The following is an 11,801-nucleotide window of genomic DNA, read 5'->3' as shown; positions in this document are numbered from 1 at the left end:
GGGGGTGGGTAGGAACCCCCACAATTTGAGAACTGCCCACAAGGGGTCACCATACCCTCAGAACCGAAGGGGTGCAGAACTCGCAGCCGCCTACGGTCTGAAGGGAGGGGAGGTCTCAGAGATAAACAGTCTAGCCAGAGATAAACAGTCTAGCTGAGTGGCCTCCAGCTGCCCATGCAGGACCACTGTCGCCGCCCCCACTCCCAGGTCCAGCAGCTGGGGTGGGGCTGGGGGCCCGCGGTCAGTGCGGCGGGAAGATGTCCGAGCACTGCTGTAGGATGAGCTCCACCACCTGATTCTGGAACACCATGGTCATGGGCATGCTGGCTTCCTCCGTCTCGGGCCGCAGCAGCGTGGGCCCGAAGACTATGGCCACGTTCTGCACTGACATGCGGTTCCGTTCTCCGTGCTCAATCACCCTGCAGCGGGGGTGGAGGGTTGGAATCAATGCCCAGAGCTGGGGGGAAAGGGGTCGGGTCCCCTCAGGCCCGCCTCCCCATTCCCGCGCAGCTCCCCGCGCTCACCGGCACAGGTGCTGGAAGAGCACCCGCAGCGTGTCGTGATTAGGGGCGGGCAGCGAGCGCACCAGGTCCCGCACACAGCGGAAACGCGTGGCCGGATCCTGTAGCTCTGGGTAAGGGTCGGGTCAGAGGGAGGAGAGAGGGGAAACAGAGGGGGCTGACTTCGGTATTTCGGGGGTCTGGTCACCACAGGAGAGTGCGTGAGGCAGCCCAGCCCCACCTGTACCCTATCCACCCCACCTCCCCCAGGCGCTCACTGATGGCCGCGAGGAACTGGCGGAAGTGTGAGAAGGGGAAGAGGGGCTCTGGCAGCTCTCGAAAGAAGAGCTTCAGGGCGCCGGTGATAACATGAACGTCCTCCCAGTGCCCGTCTTCCAGGTCCAGACGTTCATCTGCGGCGGGAGGTCGGGAGGCGGGGCGGGGGGGATACGGGGAAGGAAGAAGAGGTGGTCAGCTCGTTCCTTCAAGCGCCTGCAGGCCTGGGGCAGGGCCACGGGGCGGGCCTCACCGTGGTCCACCTTATAGCGCAGCTTCTGGATGGTGGCCAGGTTTCCACTGATGCGGTACAGACCGTCGATGTCCAGCCCTGGAGCGGAGGGAGGCGCTGACCCCGGGTTCAGTGGGCTGGCGCTAAAGTCCTTGCTCTGATTCCTGCTCGGAAGCTCTCCTTCTTTCCCCCTCGACCCAGAGCCCCACCCCCTCCCTGGAGGTCTCCCTCTGGGGTTCTGGAAGGAGGCCTTCAGGCTCCGGGAATGCCTGGCCCGGCGCGGTTACATACCCCGGGCCTCGACGGCGCGGATGCTCTGCTGCACAAAGCGTGGCACTGAGCTCTTCTCGCGCTCACACAGCTCGGCCAGCGGACAGCCGAACACCTGGTCTGGGGGAGAGGCTCGTCAGCGCCGCCTCGGCCCTGGGCCACTGGCGCCCCGCTCTTCGGGTCCCTCGGGTACCTTTGATGTAGCCCTTCTCCCTCAGCGACTGCAGCGTGGGCCGCCTCAGCAGGAACCTGAGGAGCTTCTGCCGGACCTTGCTGACATCACCCTCCAGGCCTCCGGGCCCCGGGGTGGACGGTGCTGCCCAACGCCAATGGGAACACGAGGGCTGGGTCAGTCGTTGGCACCATGGTTGAGCGGCCCGGCGGCCCCAGCCCGGTGGTCACCACTCCCCTTAAGGATGTCTGCCATCCGCCTCCACCCGCCTCACCCCGACCCAAGCACACCTGCACCAGGCCGTGGCTCATCCTCCTGCCAGCTTCCTAGGCGCTCACTGGACCTAAAGTCCACGCCGCTGTTCTCACTTTCCTCCTCGGGAGGCAGGTCTGTGGACTAGAATCACACAATCTCAGAGAGGCAGAGCTTGGGGCCAACTGGCCGGGGCCGGGGGGTGGGGTGGGGGGATTCTTCTGGGATGGGGTGAGGGACTGAAATGCCCTCCAAGCAGGCCTGGACTGAAGACCCCTTGGCAGAGAATTCTCTGTTCCCTTACCCAGGTCAACTCAGCTTTACTTCCATCAGGGAACCCCATTCACGCCCCCTCTTAGCTACATGGAGCCCTCCAGGTGTTGGACAGGCATCCTGTTCTCCCCCACCTTTTCTCATCCTGACTGCCCCTACCCACCTCCTGGTTCCTGGTCCCCTTTCACCACCATTTTCCTTAGCTCTTCTGTACACACTCCACTAGGTCAGCATTTCGCAATACATGGCTCCCAGTTCAATTTTGCAGTGTGAGCTGGGACCAGAGCACTGCCAACCACCTCACCAGTATCACCTTTCTGGATCTGGATTCCTACCATTATTAATACAGCCAAGCAGGGCATCCAGTGTTGCCTATTTCCTTAATAGGGAATTAAGGATCAAAAAGCCCCAGGCTGTTTCCAGGTGAAGAACTGTCAGAGTGGGCCTGCCCCATCTCTACTTATGCAATTGATATATTGAACTTAAAAAAATGGTAGACCCATCAATTCAGTCCTTTTAAATGATATCTTCTGGTTTCAGCCTTTCTTTCCAGCCTGAGGTTGTTTACCAGAGTATTTACTTTTCTCCTGTCTCAATGTGGAATGGGTCACTACTCTAGGATATGTTCACCTGGTCAGGTGTCCCGTAGGGCCAACCCCAGGGGCTGGATTCACTTACTTAAGAAAAGCTGTTTCTTCAGCAGCCCATCTGCATCTGCAGAGAGGACTACTTACCTACCAGTGTCATGGAGCTCCCAGTACCCAAGTGGAGGGCCTCACCCACAGTGGGCACAGCTGCCCTGCATAATGGCTGGCCAACCCCTCCCCACCAGCCCTGGCAGCCCCCAGCTCTGCATACCATCTCCTGGATGCCCTGGGTGATGGCACTGTGCCAGGTGCTGATGATGGCCTCCGAGTCATGCTGGATCAGGTATTCTGAGCCATCTCGGCTCCGAAGCTGGTGGGACACAAGTCACTCAGTCATCTCTGGTTCCCCGGGTCTGCCCCAGGGCTAAGCCCCAAGGGGGATACAGGGGTAGAGGTGATCTATTGCTGTCTCCAGGAACTCAAAGACTAATAGAGCCAGGGCCTCTCCCCAAGCCAAGGTATTCCACCTCTTTAAAGAAGTAGGTAACAGCATCTCTGTGTTAAAGATGGGCAAACTGAGGCTCAGTGAGTTTAAGCAACTTCCTTGAGGACACACAGCTAGTGACTGATGGAGCGAGGATCTGCGTGCAGCAGAACTGCATGGCTTAGCCATCTGGTGTGCCTTCCCTTACTCCATCCTGCCTCCCCATGGGAGGCCTACCCAGAGCACCAGCCAGCAAAAAATCAATGAAAGGAACTCCATGTGGGAGGCCCCAAAGCCACTATTCTACACTACTGAGTTGCAAGCAGATATTAACAGCCTGGGTTCTTTATCAGTTGACTGCTGTTTCTATAACGAAGTCTACAAAAAACAAGGCTAACTTGGATGGATCTCTCCTCGGCCTCTGGCTCTGAGAACCAAGCCTTCAAGGTGGATGGGAATGGTTGGTGGCTGCAGCTCATACCAGCCCTGCCTTTGGGTCCTGTGAGAGAGTCAGAGTCAGCAAAAACTGTCTGAGGGTCTTCCCTGGTGGTCCAGCTAAGAATCTGCCTTGCAATGCAGCAGACACTAGTTGGATCCCTGGTCTGGGTACTAAGATCCCCCATGCAGCAGAGCAACTAAGCCCATGCACCCCAAGTAGAGAGTCCATGCTCCTCAATGAAAGATCTGATATGACACAACGAAGAACCTGTGTGCTGTAACTAAGACTCGACACAGCTGAATAAATAAATAAATAGATAAAACTGTCTCAGACAGGTTATAGCTTCCAGACTTAGCACAGTGCTTTGGCTGTCTAATTATTTAACTTAGACTTGAATGGGGAGAAGGCAATGGCAATCCACTCCAATGTTCTTGCCTGGAGAATCCCAGGGACAGGGGAGCCTGGTGGGCTGCCGTCTATTGGGTCGCACAGAGTCGGACACGACTGAAGCGACTTAGCAGCAGCAGCAGCAGCAGCAGACTTTAATGGAATTTAAAATGCTTTCAAAGGCAAAACAAAACAAACCTGCATGTTCTACTCCATCCTCCTCCCTGCAAAGACCAGAGAACCTTCAGTGGGCAGAGAGCACAACCTCATTCTAATCTAAACTGAGAGGGGCCCTATCTGTTATTTCAGAGAACAAATGGCCTAACAATGCTTCTAAAACAATTGCCATTCTTTTCGGCAGCTGTCTCAAAAGCGGTAATCAGTTCACATTCGAGTTTCACATGGAAGGCAAATCTGTCTAGTTATGTATCTATATATTGTACAAGACATGTATTCTGCTGACTGCACAGGCAGGCAGAACTCAAGCCAGCTATTGTCAGGGGCCACCAGGACAACTAGGAAGACTGGCCATCCTCGATGATACAGTATTTAGGGCGGTCTCCTAAAAAAGGGCTTCCCAGGAGGCACTAGTGGTAAAGAATCTGCCTGTTAATGCAAATGAGATGAAAGAGTTCTATATCTGGGTCGGGAAGATCCTGTGGAGGAAGACACGGGAACCCAGCCCAGTATTCTTGCCTGAAGAATCCCATGGACAGAGAAGCCTGATAGGCTACAGTCCATAGGATTGAAAAGAGTTGGGCACGACTGAAGTGACTTAGCACGCATGCATACTTGAGAAAAATCTGAAGTTGCCTACAGGTGGCAGGCTTCCCTGATAGCTCAGTTGGTAAAGAATCTGCCTGCAATGCAGGAGACCCTGGTTCAATTCCTGGATTGGGAAGATTCCCCTGGAGAAGGGTTAGGCTACCCACTCTAGTATTCTTGGGCTTCCCTTGTGGCTCAGCTGGTAGAGAATCCACCTGCAGTAAGGGAGACCTGGGTTCGATCCCTGGGTTGGGAAGATCCCCTGGAGAAGGGAAAGGCTACCCACTCCAGTATTCTGGCCTAGAGAATTCCATGGACTGTATACCCATGGGGTCACAAAGAGTCAGACACGACTGAATGACTTTCACTTTCACTTTTTTTCCACCCCAGTGGAGGGAAGATGACTGCCAGCCAGTGGGAAGTGGGGGACTCCAGGATTTCCATTCCAGACTGTCAGCCTTCCTGTCAGCTTGAGGCGCTTCCAACAGCACCATCTGCCTTCTGGTCTTTGCCAGAAAAGACAACTCAGAAGTGTCTACTCTGAAACTTTCATCAAAAACCCAGTCAGAGAGGTGACATTCAGAGAGTACTGTTTGAAGACTTTCCCTCCAGTTCAAATATGATGTCCCTCCTCAATCTGATGTTCACAACAGACAAAGCTAGTCGATCATAGAGCTCTACTCGGTGGAGCCTGGGGAAGCCTCCAGACCTACTGATCAGAGCTCAGGAGATACACTGGTTTCCAGCTCTGCTCTGTGGATTATTGTTGTTTAGTTCCTAAGTCATGTCATACCCCATGGACTGTAGTCTGCCAGGATCCTCTGTCCATGGAATTCTCCAGGCAAGAATACTGGAGTGGGTAGCCATGCCCTCCTCCAGGGGATCTTCCTGACTCAGGGATGGAACCCACGCCTCCCGCATTGGCAGGCAGATTCTTTGCCACTGAGCCATCAGGGAAGCCCCTGCTCTGTGGATACTCTGGTTCTAAAACTGAGTGAAGGTGGGTGAACCATCATTAAACAACACACTCAAGCTCCTTGCAGAATTGCTTTTTCTGAGCTGAAATGGAAGGTCATGCATTTTTTGGCTTTCAGCAAATGTTACCTGAAGCAACCCGAAGAGTCCCTTACTAAACTAGAAGAGCTGCACACTAAAAATTTCTTCTAGAGCCAAGGGTTAGGAAAATGCTTTGATTTCCCTCAAAATCTAGAATGGTTTTCCCCTCACTCCCCTGACCCAATAATGAGAGCCATGTTTCACTTTGGCTGCCAGGAAACCAGGAGCTGACTTATTTCAGCAACAGTAACCTTAGTATCTGTACATCCCCTGTTTCCTAATCCCACTCCACACTGCCCTCTTCCTCTAACTTGTTTTTCCTGCTCCTGGCTTTTCAGTAGCTTTTACCACCTCACCTATATGCATTTTCATTGTGAGCTGCCTCAAAACACTTGGAGAGTGAGGTGAGAGTGCTTGCCTATTTAATTTCTCAGTCATGTCTGACTCTTTGCCTCCCCATGGACTGTAGCCCACCAGGCTCCTCTGTCCCTGGAATTTCCCAGGCAAGAATACTGGAGTGGGTTGCCACTTCCTGTTCTAGGGGATCTTCCCAATCCAGGGATCGAATCCACATTTCTTACGTCTCCTGCATTGGCAGGCAGATTCTTTACCACTGTGCCACCTGGAGAAGCCCAGGTGAGGATAAGAGTAGTTTAAAAACAAGACAACACATGGACAGTGAAGGGTGTGGCCTGAGAGGCAATTGCCTGGGCCCCATCTGGCCTCTCTTCCTGAGGGGGAGCCTGAGAAATGTGTCCAATGCCCTGCCCTGGTTTATTCACTTCCGATTGGAAGCTGGGCTCTAACCAGCCAGAGGAGGTGTCTCAGCCTATCAGTTTGAGTAGGGGGGACCCAGCATCTCCTGTCTGTCTCAGGCCAAAGCAGTGGGATGAGGACTGCCCTTCCAGACATGACAGTGTTATTCCCCAGGGACCTCTACTCGGGGACAAAGGGCTCCAGGGAGCTCTGCTCCTGGAGAAGGAGCTGCAGAATCCTGATGCCAGAAAACACTGTGGACAGATTCCCAAGGTGGGGACAGCTTTGGTTTTGAGCCCCGAGAATTCCAGCCTTAGCTCTGCCAGGGTCCCCCTGCTCAGGGGGGACCTGCTTAGTGAGGACCCTAAGCCATCAGTAGGCTCCCTCTCCTCCTCCTCACCCCCACCACTCACCTCCAGCACATTCTTCTTGCTGGATTTGTCTTTGGGGGCCCAGGTGAGAGAGGCCCCCTTCAGGTCCACTGTGAATTCAGGGGTGGAGAGCTTGGAAGGCTGCCTCTGCGAAGGGAAAAAGGGTTGGGTTTCAGGACACCTGCAGCTCAGCTCCGGCCTGTCACAGCATCCTGGCTCCAATCCACCAGGCTCCCTTGGCTCTAGGCACAATGAGGGTCATGGCTCTGGAGGCAAGAGACCCAAGAGTTCCTAGAACCATGGAGCCTGGGGGCTGGCTGGTTGTTTGCTATCTGCCCACCTAGGAGAGGAAAGGAAAAAGGAGTGTAGTCCCATCTCTGCGAGCAGGTGTATCTGGTTTCCAGTCTCCCTGCCCACCAGGCTGGAGCTGTCCATCCTCAAGGACTGGTTCCCACACCCGACGTGACTGGACATGCTTGTCCTGGGGTGATCTGCTCTCATTGCCCCTGCCAAGGCCCAGCTCCCTGGACCCTCACATTCCATGGTCTCAGACCTAGCCTTCGGCAAACTTGATTAAGCAAAGCCCCTCAGGAGTCAGAGCAGATGGGGTGGCCCCTGCCCTGGAGGTCCCGGCCTTACCAAGCCACCGGCAGCTGAGTTTTTCGAATCTTTGAAGAAAGTCAGGATTCCACCCTCCAGCACTGTCCAGGAGGCACTCCAATGCTTCTTCCTGGGTAGGGGCAGTGGTGGCAGGGCTTGGGTTGGTCCTGGGTTGAGGCGCCCCCCTTCCACCCTCAGGATCAGGGCACAGAGTTTAAGAACACAGCTTGGGGCACCCAGTCATGAGAGGTGGACTCCCAGGGCTAACACCTGGCAGTCAAGGGGCCTTGGGCAAGTCATCTCTCTGTGCCTCAGGGTCCTCGCAGGACCTCATAAAGGGTTAATAAGAGTTTGGCATATAGGAGGTGCTCAGTGAACATCATCATTAAGGCCCACCGCGGGGTCTGGAGGCAGCTGAGCTCTCACCGGAGCCGCTTTCCTTTGTCCACTATCTTGGTGCGATGGAGCACGCCTGCCTTGTCCAGAGTCTTGATCTTAAGAGAAAGAGGGCGAAGGAGGAGGTAGTTAAGGGGAGGAGCCACTCTCCCTCTCAGCCAGCAGCTCCTCACAGGTTGGGTCTGAGTCTCCACTGAACCCTCTTTGCTGGCACCTGGCCAGTGGTGGGGGGTGCCTGCTTCCACGGAAGCCGCAGCAGCAGGAGAGACATCCTACCAGCCCCCAGCCTGTCCAGCTCTGAGTCTGGGATAACCCAGAACCCAGGTTCCTTTAGCCCAGGGTAGTGCTTGGGCCTATGGTGATGTGCCTCCAGACCTAATTGCAGAACCTCCAGAAACACCCCAATTTTTCTGTGGGGTCCTGCCAGGTCCTACATGCCCCCTCCCTTACCTTCTCCTCTGGGGGGGTGGCCTGGGCTGGGGTCTCACTGTTCTGGTTGGATTTGTGGCTGTTTCGAGGGGCAGGGACAGGGACTGGGGCCTGGAAAGAAAGACACTGTCATATTGAGCCCCCTCCTCTCTCCCAGGCACTCTCCTTTCCCCAGTTGGTTACCTGGGGCAGGGCCCACTGAACGGAGGCGTCATCTGGATTGTAGAAGTAAGTCTTCCCATGTTGGCTCTCCAGCCTCACCCACTGTGGGGAAAGGGATGGTCAGGCCGCTTAGTTCACAGAATAGGGGAACAAAAGTTTCCCTCCAGAGCCCAACACCGCCCCAAGGAGTCTTGGGCTGGCATGGAACCCGTGCGGGAACTTCAGTATAGAGTGGTAAGGGAAGCGACCCCACGACAGTCTGCACCCATCTGCCCGCTGCCCCTACCTGTTCTTCGGTGATGTTGTTGGTGTATACCGTCTGCCCATCTGGGCTCACATGGCAAGACCAGCCTGGGGGTGTGACAAAGGGAGAGGCGGGGCCAGGCTCACTGAAGGAGCCCACGGGGGAATAGTCTTCCTCTGGGTAACTGGTCAGCAAATCAGGGTAGTCCGTCTCAGGGGTGGGGGGCTGCAGGGAGCAGAAGAGCCAGAAATTCTCAGAGCCAGAATTTCTGGCGCCCCGCCCTTTCGGCCCAGGCGACGCCCCCCACCCTAGTTCTCCCGAGCTGAGAGGGACGGGGTCAAAGGCGCTCAGTGATAGCCCCACCCACCAAGGCCCCTCCCTCTCAGTCCCCAGGGCTGTGCGGGGGCAGGAGGCGGGGTCAGAGGCCCTGAAAGTCAGCCCCGCCCATCCTGACAAGGTCCCGCCCACTTCGAGCGAGGCCCCGCCCCTCACCCTCTGGTTGCTGGGGCCCAGGCCCGGCTGCATCTCCTGCTCGTCCTCCAGCTGGTCCTCTAACTCGTCCTCCCAAGCCGTCTCTCCCGTCAGCGAGTTGTAGAAGAACACCCTGTGGCTCTCCTCATCCCAGTACTGGCCCCACTCGGTCTCGAGGCTCTCGTGGCTGCCCACCGAGGCCGGGGACGTGGCCGGGCTGGCGGCGCCCTCAGTAGCCTCGAAGGGCGACTCCCAGGTGGTCACGCCCGTGTCCGGGTTGTAGTAGTAGGGGCGTCCGGTGCCCGCGTCCGTGTGTGTCTCCCACACCGAGTCTCCCGCACCGCGAGGGGCCGCGGAAGCGCGGGGCAATGTGGCCGGAGGCTGCCTCTCTACGTTCACGTACACGGGCTCCGGGGGCTCGTCCACCTGCTCGAGGAGGAAGGAGACGTGACCTTCGGGGCTGCTCAGCGGTCACATTGTCCCTACTCGCACACTCGCCACTCGGCAACTTTCAGCAAGTCTCAGCACCTCTCGGCCTCGGTTCCCCCAAATGCAAAATGTGTGCCTTGCCCTCGCTCCGGAGGAAATCGTAGTGAAGAGAGAATGAGGACTTGTTCTGGAAAGTGCTTTGTAAAATATGAAGTGCCCCAGAAGCGTGGGGCAGCTACATTAATTATTAACAATAGTAAAATACTAACAGCTAAATTCTCCCAGCTGCACACTCACAGGTGTGAGTCAAAGACTGCGCGGGAACAGAGAAATGGCCTCAGGATACTTGAGGGCGGGGCCCTGCTGCCTTCTACAACCCCCACCAAGAACACCCAGCCCTCCCTCCTCCTTCTCCAAAAAAGCTCCGGAACTGGAACCCACACTGCCTCTGGTTTTGGATTTGGAGCTGACACTTCCCCAGTACAGGAATTGCAGACCTCAGAATCCATTCCAGACGAGAGAAAGAGAAGGAAGGGCCAAAAAAAAAAGGGTATGCGTCTCTCCCCACCCCACCAAAGCAAAGTGAAGTGGGAGAGACAGGCGGGGGCAAGAGCCAGATCCGCCCACTTTGGCTAGGCACGCCCCCCCGCGCCCACCTCGCCCGGCAACCCTTACCCTCTGCAGGGTCCAGTTACACAGAGTATAAACCTGGTCATGCTTGACGGCTTCAGGGCGCCCTGCTGCCTGCTGGGCAAAGTCTAGGCCCTTACCAGGGCACCAGAGGCCGTCCATCACCGGACTGTCTTCCCCCCTATATTTCCTGCCACTCCTGGCCCTTACCTTGAACTTTAAGCTCCAGCAGCACCCAGTTGCTAGAGGCCCCCACCCTCTCTGCTGTGTCTGCTACAGACCTCAGCTCATTCACACCCTGAACCTCTCCCTACCCCCTTTCTCACCTGGCTGACTCCTATTCCTCCTTTAGGACTCAGCTCAGGTGTCAGGTTTAAGATCTTTCCTGAGATTTCTCCTGTGTGACCACCACACCCAGCCTAGTACCCATTAGAAAGAAAAATGACACTATCAAACTCCAGACAGCAGAATAGCATGAGATTAATACTGTGTTCTAAGAATGCCTAATGTTATAAGGGAAAAGCATATTTCAAAATGGTAAACTCGGGGACTTCCCTGGTGGTCTAGTGATTAAGAATCCACCTTCTCACGCAGGGAACAAAGATTTGAACCCTGTTCAGGGAACTAAGATCCCGCATGCCAAGGGGCAACTAAGCCCATGTGCCACAACTACTGTGCTCAAGGGCTTTAAAGCCCATGAGCCCCAACTAGAGAGAAGCCTGTGCACCCACATGCCATAATGGAGATGCTGTGTCCTTGCTGCAACTAAGACCCGATGCAGACAAATTTAAAAAAAAAATTTTTTTTTTAATAGTAAACTTAGCACAATTTCCATTTTGTATTTTTAAAGTAACTCTCCAAAATGTTAACAGAGGTTATCTCTGGGTTGTGTAATTATAGGAACTGGGTTTGGTTTTGTTTCATTTTTTCTTTTTTGCAGCAACAAATTTTTTTTTTTTGGACAATAAATCTCTTTAAAACAACAAATCATAGAAGTTCCTCCATTTCTGTAACACCTTCATTCAGCTATAAACTACTCAAGAGGGGAAGTGCGTCCTGCTCAATGCAACCTCACTAGGCCTGCAAAAGCATCCATTTGGCCAGCAAAGATCTGCCTGCTCTGTGCCAGGCACAGGTCTGGGCACTGGGAATGCAGCCGTGGACAATCAGACACAAATCTGCCCTGGTGGGGCTGCTACACTAGTGCACACGCGTGTGAATGGTGTGTGGGGTGGGGAAGGAACCCAGCAGAGTGGTAAGGAAATGCACTGCACCTCGGTGATGACTGCTGCTGACAAGAAAGCAAAAATAGAAGGGGGTGTTACCAGTTTAGATGGTGTGACGGGCCCCAGGCCTGGAGGTGGCAAGAAGACTTGAGCATTCCTCCCAGTCCACTCTGCTCCCTCGCCCCACGAACTCCTGTCTGGCTGAAATGGGACCTTCCAAACCACTTCTTTTTCCTCTGTCCACAACAGCTCTCCTGTGGCATCCTGTATTCCAACCACACCAGCCTGCTGACCCTCCCCCAGACACAAAAGGCATCTTCTTAACCAGTGTTCCCCCCGCCACCCCTGACCTGTGCCTTTGCTCCAGATGTTCCCACACTCTGGAACCTGCCCC

General features: G+C 55.1%; 1 protein-coding gene across 5 annotated transcripts in view; it reads right to left on the bottom strand.

Annotated features, from left to right (window-relative positions):
* Positions 1 to 6: 6 nt before the first annotated feature.
* The window catches only part of ARHGAP27 (Rho GTPase activating protein 27), a 26,557-nt gene continuing 14,762 nt past the window's right edge, over positions 7 to 11,801 (bottom strand). For 3 of the 5 annotated variants that reach the window (XM_010832406.1, XM_010832402.1, XM_010832404.1), the window contains 15 exons: positions 9,144 to 9,551; positions 8,694 to 8,876; positions 8,429 to 8,509; positions 8,267 to 8,356; positions 7,847 to 7,914; positions 7,460 to 7,550; positions 6,863 to 6,967; positions 2,834 to 2,932; positions 1,741 to 1,846; positions 1,472 to 1,594; positions 1,300 to 1,398; positions 1,030 to 1,107; positions 779 to 913; positions 525 to 630; positions 7 to 419 (listed from right to left, as the gene is read on the bottom strand). In XM_010832406.1, coding sequence (XP_010830708.1) covers positions 242 to 419; positions 525 to 630; positions 779 to 913; positions 1,030 to 1,107; positions 1,300 to 1,398; positions 1,472 to 1,594; positions 1,741 to 1,846; positions 2,834 to 2,932; positions 6,863 to 6,967; positions 7,460 to 7,550; positions 7,847 to 7,914; positions 8,267 to 8,356; positions 8,429 to 8,509; positions 8,694 to 8,876; positions 9,144 to 9,176 — 1,575 coding nt within the window. In that variant the 5' untranslated portion in view covers positions 9,177 to 9,551 and the 3' untranslated portion in view covers positions 7 to 241. The remainder of the gene's footprint in view (positions 420 to 524; positions 631 to 778; positions 914 to 1,029; positions 1,108 to 1,299; positions 1,399 to 1,471; positions 1,595 to 1,740; positions 1,847 to 2,833; positions 2,933 to 6,862; positions 6,968 to 7,459; positions 7,551 to 7,846; positions 7,915 to 8,266; positions 8,357 to 8,428; positions 8,510 to 8,693; positions 8,877 to 9,143; positions 9,552 to 11,801) is intronic. The other 2 variants (XM_010832403.1, XM_010832405.1) reach the window with 1 other exon arrangement.

This window comes from Bison bison, unplaced genomic scaffold (genome assembly GCF_000754665.1).
Source record: "Bison bison bison isolate TAMUID 2011002044 unplaced genomic scaffold, Bison_UMD1.0 scf7180017861046, whole genome shotgun sequence".
Classification (NCBI taxonomy): domain Eukaryota; kingdom Metazoa; phylum Chordata; class Mammalia; order Artiodactyla; family Bovidae; genus Bison; species Bison bison.
This window is presented reverse-complemented; position numbering and strand designations above follow the sequence as displayed.